We start from the raw sequence: 27,875 nt of genomic DNA, 5'->3' as shown, positions 1-27,875 counted from the left end.
AAAAAAAAAAAAAAAAAGATTTAAAAAATAAAAGGCACTTTCACATACACACACATCCATAACCCATCGTCTCACACTCACGGAGAGAGGCCACATTCAGTGTGCTGTTCAAGTGTTGCTTCTTCTTTCTCTTTTTATTTTTAGGTTTTCTGCTTGGGGGCCGTTCAGGGCCCCACCCTGTTTAGCTTATTGTGAATTTTAAGGTTAACCAGTGACTTCAGTGGAACGAGCAGGTAAAACCATCACTCACACACAAAGTGGCATGCGTTTTTTTTTTTTTTTTTGCACTTGCACTGTTCTTCCTCCCCTCCTCCTCCTCCTCCTCATAACTTTGCGTGTCGTGGCACTAAAGGCATGAATTATCTATTTCTACTCTAGTGGTTCTGCACTTAAGGAAGGGAGCAGAACAAGGGCAGGCAACGCACTCACTCGTCTCAAACCAACAAGAAACTAAATCGTACAACCACCCAAAAGCCCCCACTACTACTACCATCCCCCCCACAGCCCTCGGCCTGGTCCGTGCATGTTTTTAGTCTTTGCATGTTCCGTTCAGAAAAGGACCAAAAAAAAAATTCATTATTTGATTTTCATTTCAAAATTCAAAAATTAAAATTCAAGGTAATTTTCTCTAATTTTCCAAGTTCCTAAAAACAAAAAACAAAAGCGTTACAAGACAGAAAAAAAAAAAAAAAATAATAATAATCGCCGGATTTTTTCATTACCGGAAGTTGTCGCTTTCAAAGTAAGAGCACGTGTGAGGACGGCGCCGTGTGACAGAGGTTGATGGACGTGGACTTGGATCAGTAAAGTGTTTCTCTAAATAATAAAAGAGGGAAGAAGACATGACTGCAGAAAAATTAAGGCGCATATTTCAGGTAAAAAATTAAAATAACTACATAAAATCAGGGAACAGTTAGCCGCTAGCTAACATTAGCCTGATGTGAGCGTAGAGACTTCGCCAAGTTTTTGTTTTGCCAAGTCAAAGTCAACGTCAGAGTAATGTTACAAAGACATTTTAGCTTTAGCTTTAGCTAAGGAAACCACAGATAAAGTCATATATTTCGGCGGAAACACGGTCCCGTCCTCACACGTGCCCTTATTTTGAAAACGGCAACTTTCGTTTGCAAAATATATATAAAAAAAAAACGTGCGCTTTTTTTTTTGTTTTTCTTCTGATTAATTTTTCTTTTTTAAAACAGAAAATGGAAATAGACCAGTTTTAAAGTTTTGTTTATCCCTTCTCAACCCTAATAAAGAAAAACATCCCAAATTTAAATTTAAATTTTTGAATTTTAAATTAAAAGTCAAATAAAATTAAATAGTTTTTTCTGAGCGGAAAAATCCAACGACCAAAACGCACACGAACCAAACACCACCCTCCTTTCAACCAGTTTATAGCTTCAGTTTCGAGGGTGCAGGGGAAAATAAAAACGTAAAAAACAAACACACACCACAGAAGAAGAAGAAGAAGAAGAAGAAGAAGAAGAAGGCTGTTAAAAAGTGGAGCGGGCGCCGCAGCAGCTCGCTGGACATTCAATAAATGGCTGAACAGTCGTCTCTTTTTCCTTTTGTTTAGTTTTTTTTGTTTTTTTAAATACTGGAAACATTCATTAAATAGTTGGTTAAATAAGTTCTGTGTCACCGACGACCTCACGAGGCGTTTCGTGGTTTTGAGGTGTAAGTGAGCGTAGCAGCTGAACCGAGTGGAAAATAAAAAAATAGAAAGAGGGACGTCGTCGTCGTCGTCGTCGTCCTCGGCGTCGTGGTCCTAAACCTCGTGGTCGTCGTGGCAGCACAGCCGACATTCACCGACGTCACTGAAACTATGTGTCCTACGTCTCAGGCTCCTTCGCGTTCTCCTCTCTCCAAACCTCTGAGCTAAACCTCTGATAAATGCTTCGACACACGGAGAAATGAAACTCCTACACACCAAGAGAGCACACACCAACCTGACGACACATAAATATCATGGCATATCATATCATAGGTCATATATTAGATTTTATTACTACATTAAAAGCCTTTTTGTCTCGTTCCTACCCTCATGTTTGATTATGAACACTAAGCGGTACCCTGATCTCCTCGTCTGGCCCAGTTTTGGCCCGGGTAGGCCTGATTCGGCCTGGTTCGGCCTGGTTTGGCTCACATGGTGCAGGATTTGTCCAGCGGCGGGGGCAGAGGGGGGGTGCTGCTCTTGGGCGGGACCATGGGCTTGGGCCTCAGGGCGGGGGGGCGCAGCGGGGCCCCGATGCGGGCGGCCGCCACGGGCTTGAAGGAGCCCAGGGCGTCCGGGGACGGGTTGGCGGGCCGGGGGGGTCCGGGCGGGGGTCCCGGGAGCGGGCTGATGGGGCTCAGGGGGCTGAGCGGGCTCGGGGTGCCCGGGGTGCCCGGCGTCCCGGGGGTCCCGGGGGTCCCCGGGGTGCCCGGGGTGCTGGGGGTGCTGTGGGGGCTCGGGGACTCGGAGGAGCAGGTGGTGACGGGGCCGTTCTTCACCTGCTCCAGAGTGTCCAGCACCACGTCGGGCGCCGGACGGCAGCCCTGGCGCTCCAGCTGCCTCAGCTCCCCCAGGGCCACGGTCACCGTCTCCTCGATGTCCTGAGGGAAAAGACAACCACTCGTTTGATGCATCACTGGAAAACGTGCAGCCAGATTTATCAATACATGACACAGCAACGCATGTAATACAGTCCATCACCATAGGAGGCGCTAACGCATGTAATGAAGTTGTTAACCAGTTTGTTTTACAACAGAAGAAGGCGAGAAACTACGTGAGCTTCACATCCGTACTCTCATACAAGTTTGACACAGAATGTGTGAATAGAAAGTGACTACGGATCAGAAGAGTCTAAAAAAAAGTGAATTTGAACAATTTAATTTAATTTGTTTCAGACATAACAGAAATATATTTAAAAGCTGAAGTTTAGTGTCTGAAAATTTGCACTTTACTTCTTTCTCACTTATTTATAAATAATCTAAATACGGCTTTAAATAAATGAAGATGACTCACAATAAAATATTAGATATTTTTGCGAGTGTTTGTAGCGATAATAACATCTCAATGAACATCTGTGGTGCTGCCCCCTGGTGTGTGAACAGCGTATCGCATTTCACTGAAGGCCCTTGTGTCTTGTATCCACTGTGTTGACTATGAAACAGGCTTTAAAGGGATTGTTGCTCCCGTATATGGTCAATTTGAGGCCTTTCTGAAATGACCTGAACCATGAAGTAGCGTAAGCGTGTGGTAATTAAGAACAGGTGGGATTAATTATCACAGATTACTTGTTAGTGTGGTAGAACCAGTGTCTGCACGTTTGGTAAACACGGATTTTACGTTCTAAATTTCACTCCTACGGCACAATTTAGAATCTTTCTATGCATCTTTTCAATTCTATGCATTCGTCTTCTCCCTGTGTTTGGTTTCCACCTCGTCCTGAAGGAAACATGAGCCTGTGTATTAACTGTATTTCACACCTGAGCCAGCGCGTCGGGGTCCAGGACTCTGGACCGGTGCGAGTCCCCGAAGCCGTGCTGGCCGCTGCTGGAGCGCCGTATGGGCGTGTCCTCGGGCCTCCGCAGGGAGTCGTGCCGGCTCACCGTCATGGTCACGGCGGCGGAGCGGCGCCGGCGCTCCGGGCTGTCGAGGGGCGGGGTCAAACCCTGGCCCCGCCCCAGCAGCAGCTCCCGGGGACTGAAGTGACCCGTCACCGGCGGGGAGCTCCGCTCCATCACGCCGCCGTTGCCGTGGTTGTCGTTGGAGCGGCAGAGCGGCCGGCGGAACAAACCGTCCGTCCTCTTCCTCCGGTGGCTGTCGGCAACAAGGAGAAACAACATCGGGTCAAATCAACATCACTAGAACCAGAATCATGTCTTTACACAGCAGATATTTACTGGAGATGAATGAACCATGAACGTCTCCTTATTATAACTGTCATGAATATTATATCCCACCACATCCTCTCAGACTGAGACGCTGACAGTCACATGAGAACCAGCTGTGGAGGCAGCGTGATGAGTTTCTCAGTATTTTTAGAGGTGAGAGCTGGAGGATGAGTCCCTGTGTGACGTGACGGACCTGTTGTAGGTCTCCGGAGGCCGGATGTCGGTGGGGGAGCTCAGCTCGCTCCTGGACCTCTTATCGTCGGTGCTGCTGCTTCCTCCGTCGCTGTCGGCCGCTTTCTGGCTGAGCGTGTCGGACACGGCGTCGGCCCTGGAGAGACACAACCGCGGAGGCTCGATCAGGACGAGGCAGAACCGATCGTCAATTAACGGATCAATGGAGACGAGTGAGAGACATGAGCCCAGTGAGTCTGTTCATCAACCAGGTTTAGAAGCTGGAGAGAAACAGTCACTGCTGAACCTGACGAGACGATCACGTTAACGAGCTGATCACGTTAACGAGCCAAACACGTTAACGAGCTGATCACGTTAACGAGCTGATCACGTTAACGAGCCAAACACGTTAACGAGCTGATCACGTTAACGAGACGATCACGTTAACGAGCTGCTTCTTAATATCAAAAATAAATAGGAAAATAAAAGTAATGAATATTTAACAGCAAAACAACACGTATCATGAATATATTTGACATTAACAAATCTATTACGTAGACTGTGGATGTGTTAACATTAGTTTACTTTATAAAACAAAGAGTTAAATATTTAAGGTGATGGTGGTGAAATAAATCAAATAATTACAAAAATATTTTAATAAAAATACTAAAATATGCATATATTATTTTATATAAAATTATGTATGTATATATTATAATATAATTTATGTATATAGTGTAATTTTAAATAAACAGTTAAAAGGAAGATAAATACTAGGTAAACAAATAATATAAAAAAAATAATTAAATATTCATTAAAAATCATTAAAAAGCATCTGTGTTATTAAGATTTTTTTGAATTTATCTAATGACATTAAATACAATTATATTGTCATTTTATAAAATACAGTGGAATAAAAATGAAGTTAAAACAATATGACGCAATAATAATATATATGTTGTTAACAATAAAATATTTAATGTAATAAATACAAATTCATTATGGTTAAAAATAATATTCATATATTATTAGCAGAAATAAATTAAATATTAACTTATAAAAAAAATCAACAAAATAGGAAAAATACAAGAAAAATCAAATAAATATTTTAAATAATTTTGCAAATTAAATTATAACAATAGTTTACGAAAGTGAAGTGACATTTCGTTGCATAACAGCATAATCGCCCAAGTCATATTTGAATATTTGTTTTTTGCAAATTTTTTTTGGAACAGTGAGTCAAAACAATGACCTGGACGATTATAGGATGAATAAAGTTCAGGGTATTTTCAGACTGTTTCAGTCTCGTGCTGTGTACAAACCATCTGGGGCTGTGCACTCGCCTGTCCTTCACCACAATGTACTGATGAGGCACGAGGCCGCGGCTCCCGTTCAGACGCCCCTCCCACCAGTCATGTGACGCGCGCTGGAACAGCTGCAGCGACGCCCCCTTCTTGAAGGAGAGCTCGCGGCCCGACCGGCCCACGTAGTCGAACCTCGCCACCGCCTCCACGGCCTCACCCTCTGTCGGGGGGGAGGGGGAGGAGGGGGGACATATCAGTCAGCACAGAAAAGATCATCAATAAGCCTTTTCTATTCATTCAGATGGAGAGATGAGGGAGGGAGGGAGGGACAGCCGGTGGTGTCTCCATGGCTGCTGTTGCCGTGGCAACCTCTCCATCCATCCATCCATCCATCTATCTATCTATCTATCAGGGAGGGAGGGGAAGGACAGGAGGGAGTGTGGGCGATGTGTCGATGTGTGAAGGTCAGAGGTCGTTCGTACCCTCGTCGCTGGTCTGGGTCTCGGTGCCGGCGTCCGGCTCCGTCTCCTCCAGAGCTCCGGGTTCGCTGAACGGACTCTCGCTGCAGCATGAATGAGAGGAGGAGGAGGAGGAGGAGGAGGAGGAGGAGTAGGAGGAGGAGAGGTTCAGACAACTGTCCATTCAGAACGTGAACAAAAGGAGGCGGCGGTACGTAAAGATTTATCTCCTGAAACGTGTGTTTTGTTCGTTACCAGTACTGGTCTCCGGTCATGCACTTCTCGTAAACCGGGCCGGGCAGCTCCTTGGTGTCGGGGAAGATGTTGTCGTGGTGCAGGATGACCGTCTTCACCACCTCGTTGACGTGGGCCTGGCAGGCCACCTGGTCCAGGGTGTCGGGCGTCGGCAGGAGGGTGGGGCCGAACACGATGGCCAGGTTCCCGGCGTCCATCATGTTCTCGTCGCTGTACTGGGACAGGCTGAAGAAGAAGAAGAAGAAGAAGAAGAAGAATCTATTATTTAAACATAACCCGTCGCTGACTAGAAAATGAATAAAAGAAGAGTCACTGTAAAGTTTGAGCCAATAGTTACTGATGTAACCCCAGTTCTATGAAACTTAAAAACTATTTTCTGCCTAGTTTTAACCTTTTTACATGCTAGCCTCCAGCTAATAGTAGCTCTACCTAACATGCTAGCCTCCCAGCTAATAGTAGCTCTACCTAACATGCTAGCCTCCCAGCTAATAGTAGCTCTACCTAACATGCTAGCCTCCCAGCTAATAGTAGCTCTACCTAACATGCTAGCCTCCCAGCTAATAGTAGCTCTACCTAACATGCTAGCCTCCCAGCTAATAGTAGCTCTACCTAACATGCTAGCCTCCCAGCTAATAGTAGCTCTACCTAACATGCTAGCCTCCAGCTAATAGTAGCTCTACCTAACATGCTAGCCTCCCAGCTAATAGTAGCTCTACCTAACATGCTAGCCTCCAGCTAATAGTAGCTCTTCCTCTTTCTATAAACGTCATATGCTCTTTTTTAAACAATATTTTATCTTGCATTTACACCACAGACCACTAGGGGTCACTGGTCTAATCTGTGTTTGGAGATGAAATCATTGCTTAAAATGTTTGATTTTTGCACGTTCTGCCTCTATTGTTGCAGCTTTAATGAAACTGAGATGGAAGTAAAAGATATTTTCCCTCTGCTCCACCGTGAAGCTCCCGCTTTAATAAAACCGAGGCTGAATTCATAGCTAAATAAACACTCCGGGTACATCACACCTGCACATCACACTTCCTGCTCACACCTCCCTCTCCATCCCTCGTTCTATATTTATTTGAGAGGCTGCGGAAACAAAATGAGCTCTGCTTTATCTCTCTAAGTGTGCACTTTCACCGCCAGAGAGGCCTCTCACACGGATCCACAAAAAAAAAAACACACAAGAGCTCTGGGGAAATCTAAAGAAAATGGGCGATTATCATTAGCGGTGAGGGCCTGGTTTTGTGTGAGTGGACACTCACTGGTTGAGGAAGGCGAACAGGTAGCGCATCACCACCAGCGTCGCCCTCGGGACGCCCAGCAGGATCTTACGGACGCACTGCGCTCGCTCGTACAGGTTTTCTATCCCTGCGAGCGAAAAAAGGGGGAAACACAAACACACGTGATGATGAAGTCGCCGCCTCAGACTCGGCTCCGTGTCGGCGCCGCGGAGCAGATGATGAGTTTCAGGGGAAGACAAAGAGACGCTAACGAGAGACAAAGACAAAGAAACGAGAAGAGAGTGAAGAGTGAGTGTGTGTGAATGTGTGTGGGCTGAAGAGAGAGAGACGGGAGATTTCGGCGTCTGGGCTTCGCGGCGGCAGATGGAAGGAGGCGACAGGAAAAAACGTTCCAGGTCACACACAGCGATACGGCCACAGACAGTCTGCGTTTATTTTAGGAGGAAACCGTGTTAGAGAATTTAAAAACCCAAATAAACCACATTATGACCAACTTCTTAATACTGTGCAGGTCTCCCTGCTGTTCAGAGAATGTGGGAGGGTCTTTGAGGGCGGGGCCTCTATGGATCATCACACAGATACTTGATCAGTTTGGAATCTAGTGCAGCAACACAAACATGCTAGCCTCCCAGCTAATAGTAGCTCTACCTAACATGCTAGCCTCCAGCTAATAGTAGCTCTACCTAACATGCTAGCCTCCCAGCTAATGGTAGCTCTACCTAACATGCTAGTCTCCCAGCTAATGGTAGTGCTACCTAACATGCTAGTCTCCCAGCTAATAGTAGCTCTACCTAATATGCTATCCTCTCAGCTAATAGTAGCTCTACCTAACATGCTAGTCTCCCAGCTAATGGTAGCTCTACCTAACATGCTAGCCTCCCAGCTAATAGTAGCTCTACCTAACATGCTAGCCTCCCAGCTAATGGTAGCTCTACCTAACATGCTAGCCTCCCAGCTAATGGTAGCTCTACCTAACATGCTAGCCTCCCAGCTAATGGTAGCTCTACCTAACATGCTAGCCTCCCAGTTGATAGTAGCTCTTTTAGATAATGTCCATCATACCTCAGACTGACCAACATTAGATTTAAGGAAAATAAAAAACTTCTCATGTTTATTTTTTCGTAAAAGCGACTTCAACTACTCAAACTGGTATTTAAAGGGTTGAAATCCTCAAAATTATTGAAATTTTTTGGTAGGTTTGTTAAGTGCTTAAGTGGTTTAAGAGATTTATGCACAAAGAAAAATCAGAAAAAATATTAATCAGTTGAGTTTTTACAGCAGTTAAATGTTATTTTCTTCTCCTGTCGGTGGTTTTAAACACGTGACAAATCTGCAAACCACAGACGTGTCACTAATAAATGGTTATAATTGGTAATGAGACGCCGTTACTCACGGACGCAGGACAGCAGGTCATTAAATCGATCCTTGGGGAACAGCGGGTTCTCCAAACCCCTGAAGTAGAGCTTCAACACGCCAGCCACAGAGTTGATGTCGTGGTTGCTCTCTTCGTCAATCAGCGGGTCGTTGCCTGCAACCAGAGACACAAGAGAGACAACCTTCAGCCTTCGGTTTACCAGCTTCATCCATCACGTGACCTCGGGTGGATCTCTCACCTCTTTCGAAGGAGTTCTTGATGTCGTTGACCTCGACCTGAGATCCCGACACCCGGAATATTCCTTGATGCTGAAGACCTGGTGGGAGCAAGTGCAGGTTTAGTCACTGGTGAAGCAGCAGTGATGGACAGATCAGCGGAGAAGCTGCTGAAGCTACAACTAGAATCTATTTTCCAATAATTTGAACTCACCGTGTAGGTTGATGTAGCGGATGCAGCTCTCCACAAGCAAAGGTATGGCTTTGGTTGAATCCTGCAAACACAGATAAACTCTGATTTCTTCTCTGGTAAGTTGGTGATACAGTCAGACGGAAATGAATAAGATCATTTTAACAATGTTGATACCTACAGGGGACAAACCTTGTGACAAATACATAAAGGATAAACATCCAGGATACTGATACTTGTGTCTGCAGGCTTCTTCAGGCGGAGGATCAGGTTTTTTGTAGCATGACTGACTTCAAAACAAGCCTGGAATCATTTAGTGTCTTCAATCAAAGTAGAGGCCTCAGGAAAATAATAAATCCTTAAAGGATTCACAGCATTTCAGCAAATAGTAGCTCTTTCTATCTTGTTAGTCTCCTAGCGAATAGTAGCTCTTCTTAGCTTCCTAGCCTCTAAGCTAACAGTAGCTGTTATTAATTTTAAAGCATTTAAGATAATAGTAACTCTTCCCAACTTGCTAGCCTCCCAGCTAACAGTAGCTCTTCCTAACTTACTAGTGTGCCAGCTAATAGTTGCTCTTCCTAACTTCTTAGCCTACCAGCTAGCAGTAGCTCTTCCTAGCTTGCTAGTCTCCCAGTATATAGTCGTTATTCCTAACTTCCTAGCCTCCCAGCTAGCAATAGCTCTTCCTAACTTGCTAGTGTCCCAGCTAACAGTAGTTCTTCCTAGCTTGCTGGCCTCCCAGCTAATAGTTGATCTTCCTAACTTCTTGGCCTACCAGCTAGCAGTAGCTCTTCCTAACTTGCTAGTGTCCCAGCTAACAGTAGTTCTTCCTAGCTTGCTGGCCTTCCAGCTAATAGTTGATCTTCCTAACTTCTTGGCCTACCAGCTAGCAGTAGCTCTTCCTAACTTACTAGTTTACCAGCTAATAGTTGCTCTTCCTAACTTCTTAGCCTACCAACTAGCAGTAGCTCTTCCTAACTTGCTAGTGTCCCAGCTAATAGCAGTTCCTCCTAACTTTCTAGCCTTCCAGTTAACAGTAGCTCTTCCTAACTTACTAGTTTACCAGCTAATAGTTGCTCTTCATAACTTCTTAGCCTAACAGCTAGCAGTAGCTCTTCCTAACTTCCTAGCCTCCCAGCTAATAGTAGTTCTTCCGAGCTGCCTGGTCAAATTAGTAGCTCTTAAAGTCACAGTCGTCCTTCCGTTGCCAGTAATTCTTTTTATCTCAACATGTCCAAATGTTTTCATCTCACTCTTAGAAGTAGAAGAAGTAGGATTTAGAGAAGCTGATTGGGGAAATAAACCACCAGCTTCCACCACAAACACACAGACAGGAAACACCCTGAAGCCTGGAGTGAAACAGTGAAACCCTACCTGGTGCTTGCTGTGGGAGTTCTTCCGCCCACGACTGCAACGAGAAGAAAGACGAGTGTCTCAGTTTCACGCAGCCCAACCCGAAGCAACACTTATTATTAAGGTGAAGAGCGAATGTGAAGAGATGACACCTCACCTGGTAGTCAGCAGTTCGGCTTTATATCCTGCAAGACAAAAGTAGAAGACGGGAAGTTTGAAAAGACAGGAAGAACGCGCATTAACATCTATATTACAGAATATAAATGGATGAGTCTTACCCTCCGCTAAGGCTTTCTTCAGTATATCGTGTTTGGCCTGCAGCTTGGAAATGAGATTACTTCCCTCCAGATACTCGCGGAATTTCTAAGGATTGAGAAATAATTATGTGCAATCAGAGACCAAATAGAATAGAAATAAGAGACAGAGGCTTGAACACTGCAAAAAGGCAGAAACCAAAAAAGCTCACATTGAAGTAGAAGAGCTCCGTCTCGTGCTGGTTGGCCCGTCTCTTAGCCAGGCTCGGTTTGTTCAAGTAGCCGTCCGAAACGCTGGACTTGACCGACTCGGACGACGGGCTGTGGGTGAAGCTCTGGGAGACGTCGTAGTCGTCCAGCACCGTCATGTCCTGCAGGGTGGTCAGAGTCGCACCCCAGGTCTTCTTCACCTACCGGCGACAAAACACGGTGGAAATACAGATCATTTATGTGGAAGACGCGGGGATATAACACCTGATACATCGAAATCCTGCACATTCCTAGAATATCATAGCACAGCGTCGATTATAAGTATTTTCTACATATCTGCATAAAAATGTCTCAAAACATGAGCAGATTCTGAAAGCAGACAAAGAGAATCCAATCAGATGCATAAACTCAATTATTTTACATAAAACAGCCAATAATACATATCTGTGAGGTGCAAAAAATGGTTAAAGAAAAACAAGACGAATGTTTAGGAACAGCCAAGTCAAAGTCCTGAACTTAGAAATGTTGTGGAAGGACCTGAAGCATCGGTTCATGAGACTAAATCCACCAACATCTCAGAACTGAATGGGTTCAAATTCCTCCGAGCTGCTGAAGACACTGATCAGCTGTTACCAGAAACATTTCTGAGCTCACAGCACAGACTGGAAACATGTGTTTACTGACCTTTATAACTCACTGATATGTAAGATTGGCTCATTTTCTTGTATAAACAAATGCAATAGTATAACATTTCTGTTTCAGGTGTTTGTCTGTCGTCTGCTCGCAGGACTGAAAATCTGGTTGTTTTGAATCATTTTTATACAGAAATAAACAAAAGAAACACTTTTAATTCAATCTAGTTGAACACAAACTCCATCCTCCAAAATTTGACCATTATACTCATGAATGAAAGCTAATATTGCAGAATCAATGATTTTATTGTATCATGACTGAGAGATTAAAAATATAGTTATAATGAAAGTCAATGGGACATTTTTTCTCCGCTATGGGTAGCAAATTTTAAATCTGATGCTACATAAAAATAATAATGTGATCAAGTCATTATTTTATATCTTTACCTAAGACTGATTGAAAAAACTGTCCCAGCCACATAACATGAGTTTTATGGAAAATAGTTATTTTTTCATGTCTGTTTTGAGTCATTTTTATGCAGAAATGTATCTAAGAAACACTTTTAATTCAATGAAGTTTAACAGCAACACAAACTCCACCCACATTAAATCACCACCGTTCTGATGCTCTGAACATTCAGTCATGATGCAAAGATTTAGTGCGGGTGTGTTATTACTAGTGTTCCTAATGTTAAAAGAGCTGATTAAAGCTTTTATTTGACCATAAATATGAAGCTTGGAGCTGCATGTGAATCATTTCCTCCTCCCGTTGCTCTGCTGACTTGTGTCGGCTCATGACTGAACACCTAAATTAATCACGGCGCCGCTTCACGGATCACGAGTGCCTGAATTATGAATCTATAATCGTTTAATTTCTCCAAAAATGTTGGGGAAGGTGTTGAAGCACAGCCGCTCTGCTTATGTACCTCAGCGAGTTAATATTTACAGCCGGGATAATGGGCGAAGGAGTGTTTTTATTTGCGTATGATAATCGGGGTGTGTTTGTGTGTTGCCTGAGCTGCTGAGACGTGCAGATGCAGCTCATTAATCCGGACTCCTTCAGCATTTTTATGCCCTTCAGGGTGAGTTAGCAGCTGCCCTCTGGTGCACAGTCTGCGAGGAGGACGCCGGCCGACCACAGCGCTTTCACGTGGCTCAACTTTATTTTTAGAGGCAACATCTGCCACATTATCGCCCCCATTAAAACGGGATAAATTACCATAACTTTGTGCAAAATTTGGAACTGTCAGAAAAAAAATATTCATTGTAGTAGAATCCAAGTGATGGTTGGATTAGGTCTCATGCAAAGGAATTTTAGCCCAAAGAACAGTTCAGTGGAAAACTAGCATGCTAACCAGGGAGAAGGAAAGATTAAGAAAAGTTCTTGCATCTGAGAAAACATTAAAACAATTAAGTGAAACAAAAAAAGAGCATTTGAATGTGATTAACATGCTAACAAAGCTGCAAAACCCAAATATACTTGCTAATGCTAATGCTAACACGCCACCTTTAAGTTCTGAAAAATCCAGATGTAATAAATCATGAATGCTAAATGCTAAACATCAGTATGCAGCAACGAAATGAAACAAAAACTGCATTTCTGTCCTTTGTCGATTCTTGTTTCAATGCTAATAGCACTAATGCTAACTAACACGCCACAGCAACAATGCTAAACATCAGTATGTTACATGATGAGGGTCAGCATGTTAGCAAGCTAATAAGAGCTAATTACAGTCAAATGAACATATTTTAACCTCAGAGGAAAATAACGGTTTATTGTGAATGTTTGGTCTAAATTTCCTGACTAGTCCATAAAATATGAACCTCATGAATTCACACGAGATAAACTGAGATTAATCGAGTAGTTTTTGAGACATCTGAGTCTGAAACAAAGTGGAGTTTCTTTTACTGCGTCCGTGTGTCTGACCTCTTCGTTCTCGATCTTCAGGGACGCCAGGCGAGTCTGGAGCTGAGTGAGACGCAGCGTGAGCTCGGCCTGGACCTGTGGCTGGGAGGCGATCTGGTTCACCTGGCAGGAAACAGGAAGGGAAACAACACAATCAGGGAATCACCATCTACAACAAACTCAGCTCACACGTGTCCTCGTGGAACCTCAACGTTTGAGTCCAAAAACAAAACTTAAACTAAAGCAACTGGGTTTGTTGGGTTTTCTAGAAGATGTTTTGCTCCTCATCCAGGAAGCTCATCAGTTCAGTCTCAGAATCTTCTTCAGTTCTTTCTGAAGTTCTTCCAAGAAGATTTTTCAATTCTTCCCAATGTTCTTTCGAGTAGCTTCTTACGTTCTTCCAAATTATTTCAAGTAGCCCCTTCAGTTCTTGCTTAAGTTCTTCCAAGAAGATTTTCAATGCAATGTTCTTCCAAGTAGCTTCTTCAGTTCTTGCTTAAGTTCTTCCATAAGTTTTTCCAAGTAGCTTATTAAGTTCTTCCTGAAGTTCTTCCAAGAAGATTTTTCAATTCTTTCTAATGTTCTTCCAAGTAGACTCTTAAGTTGTTGCTTAAATTCTTCCATAAGTTTTTCCAAGTAGCTTATTAAGTTCTTCCATGTAGTAGATTGAGAACTCATCCAAGATGATTCTTAAGTCCTTACAAATTATCCCAAGTAGCCCCTTCAGTTCTTCCTGAAGTTCTTCCAAGAAGATTTTTCAATGCAATGTTCTTCCAAGTAGTTCCTACGTTCCTCCTGAAGTTCTTCCAAGTAGTTCCTTCTCAGGTCTTAGACTTAGACTTAAACAGACTTTAATGATCCGCAAGTGAAATTACTTTGTCACCGTAGTTTTGTTGCACATAAAAGTAAACAACACTCATAAAAACCACAAGAAAGATAAATAAAATGAGATTAAATTAAAGTTAAATTAAAAAAACAACCCAGCCAGTTGAGTTGCTTTTGTTTTAACTTTAAGGATCAGGTTTAGCTATGACCTGGTGGACTGAGAATCTTCCCAGACTCTAGTCTGATCCATTCAGAACCCTAAAACATGACCAGATGAATCTAACACATGACACGTGTACTGACTGTGTCGCCCATGTGGGACTGGAAGCTGAAGCGCTGTGGGGGGCAGAAGGCAGTGGGGTAGAGGCCCAGCAGACGCTGCCGGTCGCGGGCCGGGTCCAAACCCTCCACGGCTCCTTCCAGCACCTCCAGGCCGGCCCTCCTGGAGGCTTCAAGGCTCAGTTCGGCGGATAGGTAGGTCCTCAGAGCCCGGCTCAGACTGGAGTGGTACCCTAGGTCACAACACTGGGACGAAGACGGAGGACACGTCACGTACAGTCGGAAATAACTCTTTATTAGCTTAAACAAATACACTGATGGTCTCACGTCTATGATGTCGGGCAGGTCGTGGATGTAATATTTAAACACGGAGGCGTTGGTGGCCTCCAGCGTCAGCAAATACTCGTTTCTGGCTTTCAGAGTCTTCAGTTTGTTCTCCGAGTACTTTGCTTTCCTCTAACGAAGAAGAAAAAGGTTTAAAAGTTTTAAAGTTTGTGTGCGTCCATTTTCATTTTTTTAATCTCCTCCGCCTCTCGTTACCTTCTCCCTCATCTTCTCCATCTTGCGGGCGGCGTTGCGTCTCTGGTGGCGCTCCTCTATCCTCAGGCCGAACACAGGCTCCACCCCCCCGCCGCCCGTCCCCGTCACGCCCTTCACGCGGCCCTCCTGACGCTCCGCCTCCCGCAGCTTCGTCTCCGCGCTGATCGTCTCCACGTGGTACATGTGGTACGTCTTCATCACCTAGGCAACGGCAGCAGCCCATAAAGTAAAAAAACAACATTATACGACAGCTGGGATATAATTTATGTATAAATTATATTATCAATGAATAATCATGTAAAGTAAATTAATTTTTTTAAATTAAATTAGTTAAAAGTAGGATAAATACTAGGTTAAAAAATAATATTAATAGCTTGTTAAAAATGAATTAAATATTAAATAATAAATAAAAATCACCCAAGATTAAGATTCTTTTTGTATCTGTCCAAAAAAAAAAAAAAAATACATATATAAATTAAATATGAATTAATTCTGAATTATATTGTCATTTTACAAAATAAAGCTAAAAGTGGAATAAAAGCAAAGTTAAAATTAAAAAAACTTTTCCTTGTCCCACTTTATTTCTCACACAGTTTCAAGGAAAGAATTCACTGTTTTTATAGATCGTCTGCAGACACGAGGATGTTTTCTAGACTTATTCTTGACATGCAGACGTTTAATTCATGTCCAGTAACGTTTAGTTTCCTCCTCGTTCGCTCCACTTACGGTGTAAAGCTCATTCAGGAGCTTCATGAGGTCTTCCTGAAGCTGAAAGATGATCTCCTTACTCTGAAAAACAGACGAGAAGAAGAAGAAGAAGAAGAGGTCGTCACACAGCGAGTCTCATTGTGCAAAACAGAAAACTCATTAAAAAGATATTTATCGGTCATTAAATCTTCCTCTGCTTCAGCTTTGTTCTTTAGATTTGATTCCTCGCTCCAGTGAACATGGTCTGAAAAGACACGCATGGTCATTTTCATCATTACTGTGTAAATGAACGGACTTTTAAAATAAAAAAACACTTGTAAACAGCCAGTAGTGACAAAAAATGACACTTCTCTGCACAACAATGTCAAGATTTCATGCAGAGGATTCAGATGGTTAATAACGGATCCTCGTCTGCTGAAGAAGCCATTTAAAAAGTTATGCATTTGATTCAGAGCGATTTCTTTCTGTGTATTAGTAGAAATACAAGCCCACAATAAACCCAGATGACGTGTTACTCATACGATGATAATTACAGAGTCTGAACACTGAGAGTGAGGATCCTCCATGACCTGGATGAGTAAGAGTCTTCACAGACGTAAAGAGCTGAGTTACACTAGGAGCTGAAATCATTTCAGTTCAGAGATAAACCAACTATTGCTTCAAACTACCATAAAAACTACCTTTATTTAACGACGGTTAATGGTTAAATATGCAGATTTAAGGTGAAACGTGACCAGTGACAGTGAATGAAAGTTGTAACAGGACAATAAAACATCATCAAAGCGTCATTTTCATGCTTTTGTGTTAACAAGTCGCAACCTGGTACAAAATGTTAAACCATCAACTATCGCTTCAAGCTGCAATTAAAAGCATCTTTACTTTATATAATTAAAGGTTAAATTGACAGATTTTTAAGATAAATAGTGTAAAAATCCTTAAGCAATGCCTATGCTAGATAAAAGTAGATAAAAAGACATATTAAACCAACAAATATATATCACATTATCTGAATATGTAAATTCGATTTATGTTTTTTTTAATACAACGTATGAAACTAATTCTAATTATCTGTAAATCGTGTTTAGTGTCTAGACATGTTTAGATTAGTAGAAGTGGAAGAAACGGTGCCAGTTTATATTAATTAATTAATTATTAATTCTATATCTTATGTTTAAATGTTTTGTCTTAGTTCTTTATTAATTATTATTATTGTCATATTCAAAGAAAACTTCAACCAACCAACCAATCAACAACAATTATCCCGTTACTCTTAAATTTAATTTAAGTAAATTAAGAGATTTTTGAGGTAAAATGTTGCACCAACACAACTAAACAGACTAAACAATGGTTTGATGGTAAAAGATTCAACATATTCCGTTTCATGGAGACTAAGTCGCCTGCTGCGGTGGAATAACAGCATCATTTAATATTATATAATAATAAAAAGTCTCATTATCGAAGCAGCTTTTAAGTAAAGCACAGACCTTCATCCTCTTCTCTTTTTTTTTTTCCTGCTGCTTCTTTGAGTCAAAGCGTTGATTCTAATGAAAAGTAAAGTCAGTTTTCCCCTGAGATTTCGCTGCGTCCGCCTCAGAGTTTAGCAAATTAAACACGCTCCCGGTGCCGCGTCCGACTTCAGCCGAACCGTGTTCATTATTAATCCGGCTCCTCTTTTATTCATGCTGCTTTAAAGCGACAGTCAGACCTGGACGCGGCGGCCACGGCGACGATGACAGCCCCGTGGCCATGGCGACCGCCTCCACTGATCCTCGCTCAGCGGGCGCCATGGGAACGGGACTCATCCATCCCGGGATTCCACAGTCATTTGGCGTAATGTAATATTAATGCTGCTTCCCACAAACTGCTCGGCTGTTTAATGCATGAGACGCAGAGATCGGAGTCGAATCGCAGCTCGCCTTGTTTTTCGTTTATGAATTAGTTTTATTTGTCTCGGTTATGAACCTGCAGGGAATTAACAGCTGGATCTGGGAACATCTGACAATAGTTCATCAGCACAAATATTTATTTTCAATTATAAACTGACTTTTGAGCATCAGGTGGAGACGATCTGCAAAAAGGCAAAACCTCAGTTTTACTTCCACAATTCAGAGACATTAGTACAGTAGATGTTTAAATTGTGTTGATGTTTAATTCTTAAATGTAAATCAAGTTATTAGCAGACACTTCAGGTAACCTCCAGTTCTTTTTACATTTTTATGTTGTTTTTCCCACATTTGATTGTTTAAAACCTTGTTCTTATTACCGTATCTTTATCATCCAGAAAACTAAAGGTTTTTAGTTTAGACTAAAGGAATATGTTTCTATTTTCCAGCGTCTCACCCTCTTCAGGAGTCGGGCCGAGTCCTCGCTGATGTGTGTGAGACGTGTGATGACGTTGTTCAGGTAGAGGTCGCTGATCGTAGCGTGGTCTTTACTCTCCCTCCTCACCTGGAAGACAGCGACATGGATGGAGTCACTCTCACACACATATATACATATAATATATATATATATTTATATACACTACAGGCCAGAACTTTGGAAGCAAGATCAACTTTGTGCATAAAAGATCATAGTTTCATTGGTTTACTTTGCAACAAAATAAACATTATTATTTTATTATCAAAAGACATTTTTACTATAATAATGCTTTTCTTTCCCAGACTCTGCTTTAACAACAGCATATAAACATATATGAGGGACATTTGTATGCAGACTCTCAAAAACCAAGAGTTAAAGTGAAAAATCCAAACTGTGAAGTTGTGACTCTTTTCTCGACCCTAAAACTAAGCCCTTCTTTTCTTTTGCTGACATTTATTCAGTAATGTTCTGGTGACATTAACGTTCACCTAAAAGTCTGATCATGCAGTAAATACATCCCAAAATACATAGAACTCATGCTGGGTTTTGTGAACAGAAACGTGAAGTTGCTTCCAAATGTTTGGCCTAAAGTGCATTTTTTTTTTTAAAGTCTTTTTTAAAGAGAAAAGCTGGAACCGACCTGGTTTAACAGCAAGTACCAGCAGTTGACTGGAGAGAGGAGGTTCTGGTCTTTCCTGCAAGAAACAAACAGAAGCTCAGTTTCCATTGCAATTTTTTTCAAAATAAAAGCTTCATTTCTGAAATTGCTCTTTGTAGGTGTTTCCATTGAAAAGCGTTGACTGAGCTGTAACATCCCATAATTCTGTTGAATTCTCGTCACTTTGAGGAAGATGGATTTAAAATGAACTGGTCACATGACCTCCTGCGTTATGGAAATGCATAAACTAAGTGTTTCCGTTGCACTTTTGCATGAACTTTTATATCAATACGTCTGAAAAACATGAGAATAAAAATGTTTTATAATATAATATAATATAATATAATATCTGTTATAGAGTGTATGCACGTGACGGCAGTTAGCTGAAGTCTCCATGGTAACGGCCACTGACCAAAAGTGACGGTTGAACACGGAGATTAGCAGCATTAGCTTGAATCATACGGTTTTAATAGCGTCTATACTGTATATATATATTTTTTTTAATGTGAAGAGCTGTTGTGTGATTGACTGAACCAACAGATTTGAAAAGCAGTCAGAGATATATTTTTTACAGATATCTCTACTTCTCAGCAAAGCTCTAGCGTTAGCATTTTATTTAGCTAACGTTACATTTATCGTTACTGAAATGAACTCAAACCAACTGAAACTACCTGAAACTGAGGCTAATCCATTTTTTCCCAAATCCACACTAGTTCGTATGGATCATTGTCGAGTCCAGTTGTCGTTAATTTGATCTGATAATCCACATTTTTCCCAGCGGTGTCGCTGTATTCGCTGCTACATTTCACCGTGTTTCTGGCACTCGTGGGGGCGTGGCCTCGGGCGGAAGTGACGTCAATGTACATCTTTTATATTAGAGAGCGTCTCCTAACGGTGCAAAAGGTGCTTTTTAAAAGAGAAGTGGAAATATAAAATATCAAATGAAAAGAAATGTAAAAATATATTTTACTGGTGAAGTCAGAAAAAATGTATTGCGCAATAAAAGGACTTATTTTCTTATTTTTGAAATGTAGGTGTTTCCATTACCATTTTTTTTATTGCAATATTAAGGATTTGTGCATTTCTAGGGGGACAGGAAACACAGCAGCTGATGGACATTAGAGAAGCAGAAAAATCAATTAAATAAAATTTATTTCAATTTATTGACTGGGGCCTTTCTGTGTTTAGTTTGCATGTTCAGACCATCCAGACCCTATAATCTGGTGATTTATCTCGTGCTGACTTCATGTTTTGACCTCAGAGGGAACCGGTTCTGTGCTCCAGGTTTCAGGTCCTACTTGTATTGCTGGTGGTCCTTGGTGCTGCGAGTCTTGGCCATGAACCTCTCCGCCAGCTTCTCCAGGTTCCTGGAATACTCTGTTTCAATCTCGGCCTTTTTCCTGAAGAAGTCCTGCAGGTCCTGGAGCAGCTGGACCCGCATCTCGGTCTGCTGCTCCAGGCAACGCTGCTGCTCCACCAGCTGAGTCCGCACATCTGCACACACACACACACACACACACACACACACACACACACACACATGAATTAACCGAAAGTCATGCTTCCATTTAAAACACACTGCAGAGATGACGTGATCAGAGGCGATCGCACAGACCTGCTGCAGTAAAACAAGGTCCTTCTCAACCTCATCGCTCGTAAATCCCCCAATAAAAACCTCACTTATTTTATCTAATGTGCAAATAATTAATAAAAGGAACCGTTTATTGTTACCGGGGTAAATCCTGACATTTGATTTCAGCTGGTGGGTCGAAATAAATCACAGACTATCGATTCACTTCTATTTGTTTTTGTCTCTTCACCTTAATGATGTTCATTTTTCTGAGGAGTGACCTTGGACGACATCCGGCGGCCGCTTAAACTAACATGCACATATATAACACACTCAATACACACACACACACACACACACACACAGACACACACAATACAATGCATTCCCTAAAAACCAAGTCTGAACCCTCAGAAAGTTGCAGCAAAATGTCAAAATGTCCCCACAACATTAGCATTCCATGAGAAATCAGGCCCCACAACCACAAATAGAAACATGTGCACACAACACACACACAGACACACACACAGTGTGATTGGGTCCTGCAGAGGTAATGCTTGGCTGCACGCTTCGATGCTCGCGCTTGTTTCAGAGCTCGATCTATCTGCAGCAGCAGGAGGAGGAAGAGGGAAAGAAAACGAAGGGAGGGCGAGCGCACAGTAACTCCACCTCTCTCTCTCTCTCACACACACACACACACACACACACACACACACACACACATACACAGAGACAGACAGACACACAACAATCTCCAGGGACCCTATCCACTCCACTACCTGTTGTCTAGGCAACCACACATTGTGTGTGAACCATGTGATGAGGAAGGTGAAGACGAGAGCTCGTATCTGCAGCATCAACACACACATGCACACACATACACACACATATGCACACATGCACACACACACACACACTTTGCTGTAAATGCTTCACATTATAAATGTATAAACGTTGCACGTGTGTGTGTTTCTGTGGATTATTTTGATCCCGCCGTCGTTTTCCCTCTCGCTCATTTAAAATGGCTGCCGTGTCCACGTCCAGGCTTTCAAACAGGCTGCAACACTTTCACATAAATGAACGTCTGCTGTGTGTCCCTGAGCGGAGTGGAGAGATAAAGGGGGGGGGCGCTGGGCTCTGATTGGCTGGCTGGCCCGACGGGACGGTTTGAGGCTGAAGGGATCAGCGGTTTAATAAGATCTCGTCTAAACGGAAGCGTTCACACGGCGCCGTTTAAAGTGTAATTAGCCGAGTGGGAAAACTCGTTATTTATTATTGATACTGGGAATCACCAGCAACAGAAACATAAATACTCTTCACGTTAGGATCCTGTTTTCACAATATCCGCTGACAATCTTCAGAAATCGTTAGTTAGCCTCGGTGGCTACTAGACAGTTGGTTGCTCACGTGACAATAAAAACATGGCCGCCACCTAGAAGACGGGGGAGGAGTCCAGGTCGTCGGTTCAACACGTGTACAAATACTTCAACTAAAGATGAAGCCCATGTTACTGCGACATGTCAGTCCTGAAATACAACTAAAGAACTACTGCGATGCATCTCAAAATACATGCTAACGCTAATGCTAGCAGTCCAAATCCTCTGGACATCAATCAGTGACAACTTCACCAAACGTCCTGTGGTAAAAGAGAGAACTTTGATAAAGTTATTAGAGCTTTAGCTTCAGAGAAATACCTGCTACACAATCCCATCTACCTACCAACGCACTGTGGAGTACTATTATATCAGGATCTGGGGAAAAAATATCAATATCTCAATATATCGCAATATTTTTTCACGATTTAAAATAAAAAGTCATGTATTGGGCCGATCGTGAACGACGTCCACAACTCCACCATCACTTTTTCTGTGTAAGTGCAATAATATCGTATCGTGAAGACCTTGTCAAAACCCATATTAAATGCTACTCGTGGTGCTGAGGTGCAGCCTGTTTTTATACAGGCTATACATATCTGCAGCTCACAGTGTGGAATACATGAGCTGTCTGTTCTCAGTTCATGTATTCAGGTCAAGTATTTAGATTTCATTACTTTCCACTGGGTTTTAATCAAAGAGTAGTCGGTGTTGACTTTCATCACATAACAGTCTGAACCTGTGCTAGTGGCTCCTAGATGCTAACAGATTCTTAGCACAGTTGATATATTAGGACTAAACCTTAAAGTGCTTCTCAAGGAAAATGTCCCGAACATGTGTTTCCTACGTGGATTTATGGAAATGAGTATTTCACTTTCAACATTAACAAAACACTGAGTATTCCCAAAGCCGGTGAGTTTGTGACGTAACCCTGGCAGACTCCTTTTGTTTCTCTGGTAATTCTTATTCATTGTTTCCACAGAGGTTTCTGACACCACATCAAAGAAGGGAACTTGTTTCCCTCACTGCCGACAAAATGATGTGAGACTTTGCTTCTTCCCGTCGGAGCCGCTCCAGAGACGAAGATTAAATCATTTGTTGCACTGAAAATCCACACAGGATGAAGACAAACAGCTCGTTTCTACTTTTGATTCAACGTTTTCTCTTTAGTTCAAATTGTTTGTTGATGCATTAACATCCGACCCAGGTGTGAACTCTGATCTGGTGTCAGTCTCTGGGACACATCTGACCCGATTCCTTTGGTTAGTGTGAACACCGCTACCAAACAACCAACAACTGATTGAATAATGAAACAAGAAAGCGAGTTAACACCCTAAACCAAGATGGTGGACATGGCAACCATTAGCCCTCACATGTTAGCATTTAGCTCAGTCTCAAATAGCTGCCTAGCCCACGTGTCAGAGCTCACAAACCAAGATCTTTCACGGTAAAATTGGTATTTTGGTGCATTCACACTAAACAAAGATGGCGGCGTGCACGAATGCTCAGTATCCAGATGTGCAACTCTGGACACTCGTGGACATGTGGCAGAAAGGTGAGCTAACACAACAATCTGTGCACATGCCAACAAAGAAAGCTGCAGCTGTTACAAATATTTTCTTCACAAAGTTTTAGATTTTACACTTGGATTATCATTTTTATAGGGCTACTGTTTAATTCTGTAATGATTTGGTATCACACAACAGGGTAAATGGTGAGTTTTTCTAGAGTCTCTCTGTTGGGAACTGATTCTGTTCCTGCAAAGCTCTGCTGGACAACAAAAAATGGTTCTGATTGGTTGGTCTGACTGCTTTTCTTAAATGCAAAGATTTGTTTCACACTTTTGGGTCTCGTTAGCTTAGCTGGTGTAATGTAATCTATGCCAAAGTGTAGAAAAGGAAGTATCTGAAAAGTGAGACACGCTGCAGAAATTTATTTATAACAATTCATAAAAATATATTTGGCTGTTGTCACTGTTTTTTTTGCAAATATATGCAATATTCAATCAAATTAAACTTGTTCGTATCCGTTAGCTGCAAACAGACAGAGAACGTGAGAATGAGGTTTGCTGTTGCAGAGCAGGGAAAGGATTCAAGCAGATCCACGAGGAGGAGGCGAGATTATATCAATGAACCTCCTCGGCTTGGATCAGAGTCAGCTGACGGTGAAAGGAGGACATCCTCTACCTTTTGATCTGAGAAACGCTCCTTCTTAGAAAGCTCCTCGTAAAAAAAAAAAAAGAAAAGAAACCCCGAAAGCTGCTGTCTTTGATCAGACGAGCTACACTCAACGGTGCAAAATGTGGCAAAAACACTGACACAGGGAAACGTTACGCAGGGAAAATGCACCGGGCAGAAAGAATCATATCTCTGAACTGATTCAGAGATATGATTCTGTTCAGGCCTCACACACGGATTGATTCAACCGTTACATTTCGTTAGCTTAGGGTAACTTTATTTAGGATAAAATCTAAAACCTTTTATTACATTATAAGGGCCTTAACTATCGATTAAAGTCAAATGAGATTCAGTTTGTTGACGTCCATCTTTATGTTCAATCTAGGTTTTTAAAAAGTTGTGCTACTACAGTGGAATTAATATTAGCTGGGAGGCTAGGAGTTACTATTAGCTGGGAGGCTAGGAGGAGCCACAATTGGCTGGGAGGCTAGGAAGAGCCACTATTAGCTGCGAGGCTAGGAGGAGTCACTATAAGCTGGGAGGCTAGAAAGAGCCACTATTAGCTGGGAGGCCAGGAAGAGTCACTATTAGCTGGGAGGCTAGGAAGAGTCACTATTAGCTGGGAGGCTAGGAAGAGTCACTATAAGCTGGGAGGCTAGAAAGAGCCACTATTAGCTGGGAGGCTAGGACGAGTCACTATTAGCTGGGAGGCTAGGAAGAGTCACTATAAGCTGGGAGGCTAGAAAGAGCCACAATTAGCTGGGAGGCTAGGGAGACTCACTTGTAGCTGGGAGGCTAGGAGAAGCCACAATTAGCTGGGAGGACAGGAGAAGCCAGTATTAGCTGGGAGGCTAGGAGAAGCCAGTATTAGCTGGGAGGCTAGGAGGAGTTACTATTAGCTGGGAGGCTATGAAGAGCAAAAATAATAAATAAAAATAAATAACTACAAAAAGCTACAAAAAGCTCAGGATGGACCTGAAGCCTGATCAGAACCTGTGGAAACCTGACCTGCAGGAAAAAAAAAGAAAACTCTGATCCTAAAACTTTTCTTTTTTCCACTAAATACTTCCTGTGTGAGACGCTTCAGAGACACAGGAAGCTGAGGGGGGAAAGCCGTTACCGTGACGACCAGGTTCAAGGTCAAGGGGAGCAGCAGCCTCAGCACCACTGAGGAATCCTTATCTCATCATGTCTCTGTCTGTGCGTCTCTGATCAGCTGCTCGCAGAAAAATAATTAAATTAATTCGAGCTAAAAGCTGCAGACATCTTCTTCTTTTTCTTTTCTTTTTTTTTCCTCGTGCCTCGTGTCCGTCTGTCTCCTCTCTCCAGTCCTGCTGCAGAGCTCCTTATTCTTTTTCTATCATTTGCATTTTCTCATTAAAATCCCGTCCTCTCGTTGGAGGAGGAGGAGGAGGAGGAGGAGGAGGAGGTGTGACACGGCGTTGGGGAGGTTTTGCTGGCGGGAGGCATCCTGAGCACGCTCAGTTTTCAAAACCTGTATCGTCAGCACTGTGCATGATGATAATCCACTCCCCACTACCTTCACCTCACCTCAGCTGAGGAAGGACCCCCCCCTCCTTCCTCCTCTTCCTCCCCACCCGTCCCTGGGTGAGAGGAGGAGGAGGAGGCGGCGGCGGCGGCCACCTCCTGTGTATACATTACAAACAGCAGCTCCTGCGTCGGCCAATCAGGAGCCGGGAGGACGGGAGGCAGACTTGGAAAGCACATAGTTACAACGGCAGATCTATAGGTTTGGCTCTCAGCAGGAGGTGGGGGGAGTGGAGGGGTGAGGGGGGAGGAAGAGGAGGAAGAGGAGGTGGTGGTGGTTTTATCCAGCGGTCACTTTTACAACGCAGGGTATCCCCCCCCCCCCCCCCCCCCCCCCCCCCTCCACCCACACCAAACACACACTAATCTGAGGCCACATGCACACAAACCGTCTCCAATCAAACGCAATCAGGAGGAAAAAATAATAAAAAATAATGATAATAGTAAAAAAAAGAAAGGTGTGTCACACGGAGAATAATTTCTGAATGAAATGTTTCCATCCTCTGTTAAAGGTCAGGACAACACCTCGCTGTTATTTTATTTATTTATTTATTTATTTTTTGGTTGCATGAAATGAGAATGAATGAAAAGGTCATGATGGTTACCATGGCGCCGGGAGGAAGAGGAAGAGGAGGAGGAGGAAGAGGGGTTGCCCCCCCATGGTCACTATTTCAGGAGTTTGTCAGCATCACCTGGTTCTATCAGGTGCTGCAGTCACAGTCTCAGAGGAATACAAATACCACACACGCAGACACACACACACACACACACACACACACACTGAGGAGATGAAGACATGCATCCTCCTCCTCCTCCTCCTCCTCCTCCTCCTCCTCCTCTTCCTCCTCCGGGCGCCATGCAGCACTCAGGATGAACCCAGAAAATCCTGACGTCTCACGGTGAGAGGTGTCAGCTCCAAACACACCCTGCACACAGACGCCCGTGCACACGCCCCAGTGCGCGGGCACGAGCACAGAGAGATGTAGTAGTGAAGGAGGGAGCGTGCACACGCCGGAAGGAAGACAGGTGTGTGTGTGTGTGTGTGTGGTTTTAAAATGAAGTGAAATGAAAGGTGAAGATAAATGAACGTCCTACCTTTGACTTGACTCTCGTATTCGGCGAGAATCTCTTTGTCCTTCTTGCTCTTGTTGGAGTTTGACATGTCGGAGGAGGAGGAGGAGGTGGAGGAGGAGGAGGAGGCACAGGTAGACAGGTGGAGGATGTATATCAAAAATAAAAATTCAATCAAAATGCATGGATTCCCCCGGGGTTTCTGTTATTTAATTTCTTTTTTATTGTTGTTTTATTTCATTTCCCTCCGTGTGCGCCGCCCGAGGCTTCACCCGCGTACACGCTGGTTAGATCCATCCAATGCCGCAACAACACAGCCAGGAGTGGCCCCGCACCTCCACGCCGAGGAGGAGGAGGAGGAGGAGGAGGAGGAGGAGGAATCACGCACACTCAGAGAGGAATTACACACTCGTGACCGCTGCTGCTCCTGCGTGGATCCGCATCCAGAAAAATAAAAATAAAACAAAAATAAAACAAAATTTACCTTCAGCGTGCTTCACCGCGTGCAACGACAAAATATAAAAAGCACACCGGTGCGCGTGCACACGCATGCACCCGGTCTCCGGTCTGCAGGCACGAAGGAGGAGAAGGAGGAGGAGGTGGTGGAGGAGGAGGAGGAGGAGCAGGCACACGCCCACTAGGTAGACACACGCGTGGACCACACATGCACACGCAAACGCACGCACACACGCGGTAGAGGAGGAGGAGGAGGAGGAGGAGGAAGAGGAGGAGGTCTGGGATGTGACGGTATCTTCATCTCCACCGTCACCTCGCAGACGGCGCCGTCCAGCCTCCGCGTGCAGGTTATTCAAATATCGGTGAAGTGAAAACGCCGGTGAGGAAATAGGTGTGTCCACGAGGGAAGGAGGGGGGGCGGGGTGGGGGGAGGGGCCAGAGGCGTGATTGACAGCCGAGGCGACCAGTGAGTCCCACAGATTAAAAAAAAAAAGTGAACTCATAAATTATTATCATTATTGTTTAAATCAATTATTAATTTAACACAATTAAATTCCGTCTTTATGAAGGTGTTCACCTTAAATAAAATCAAACATGTGCTTCTGGAGCCAAACAGATTTAATTATGTGTCTTATTAACTTTGACTTCCGCACTAACAAATGCGATTAATCACAATCATTCATTTTTAATCTACATTAATAGCGTGAAAATTAAGTATTGTGACATATGATTATTAAAATGTTCACGTGGTTGTACAGACTGATATAATATAAATACTGACGCTGTCTGATACATTTTCATCTGTTCAAAAGCGTCTCAGAAAGTATAAAAGTCACAGCTTAGATGTTTGTATAAATAATGTG

General features: G+C 43.1%; 1 protein-coding gene across 3 annotated transcripts; it reads right to left on the bottom strand.

Annotated features, from left to right (window-relative positions):
• Nucleotides 1-330: 330 nt before the first annotated feature.
• Nucleotides 331-27,375, bottom strand: LOC124999793 (SLIT-ROBO Rho GTPase-activating protein 1-like). Of its 3 annotated transcripts, none has more exons than XM_047574843.1 (23): nt 26,581-27,375; nt 20,116-20,311; nt 18,800-18,854; nt 18,139-18,246; nt 15,817-15,879; nt 15,091-15,291; nt 14,878-15,006; nt 14,575-14,796; nt 13,468-13,569; nt 10,911-11,108; nt 10,723-10,807; nt 10,602-10,629; nt 10,466-10,499; nt 9,116-9,176; nt 8,925-9,002; nt 8,705-8,839; nt 7,333-7,438; nt 6,068-6,292; nt 5,837-5,916; nt 5,373-5,574; nt 4,073-4,207; nt 3,472-3,805; nt 331-2,595 (listed from the first exon to the last, which is right to left on the bottom strand). In XM_047574843.1, exons 1-23 carry the CDS (start codon nt 26,645-26,647, stop codon nt 2,143-2,145), a joined length of 3,297 nt encoding a protein of 1,098 aa, XP_047430799.1. In that variant the 5' UTR covers nt 26,648-27,375; the 3' UTR covers nt 331-2,142. The 3 variants fall into 3 exon arrangements, with proteins under 3 accessions (XP_047430799.1, XP_047430801.1, XP_047430802.1); XM_047574845.1 differs by having other exon boundaries at nt 5,394-5,574; XM_047574846.1 differs by lacking the exons at nt 20,116-20,311; nt 26,581-27,375 and adding an exon at nt 19,489-19,562.
• Nucleotides 27,376-27,875: the final 500 nt, after the last annotated feature.

This window comes from Mugil cephalus, chromosome 22 (assembly GCF_022458985.1).
Source record: "Mugil cephalus isolate CIBA_MC_2020 chromosome 22, CIBA_Mcephalus_1.1, whole genome shotgun sequence".
Classification (NCBI taxonomy): Eukaryota; Metazoa; Chordata; class Actinopteri; order Mugiliformes; family Mugilidae; genus Mugil; species Mugil cephalus.
This window is presented reverse-complemented; position numbering and strand designations above follow the sequence as displayed.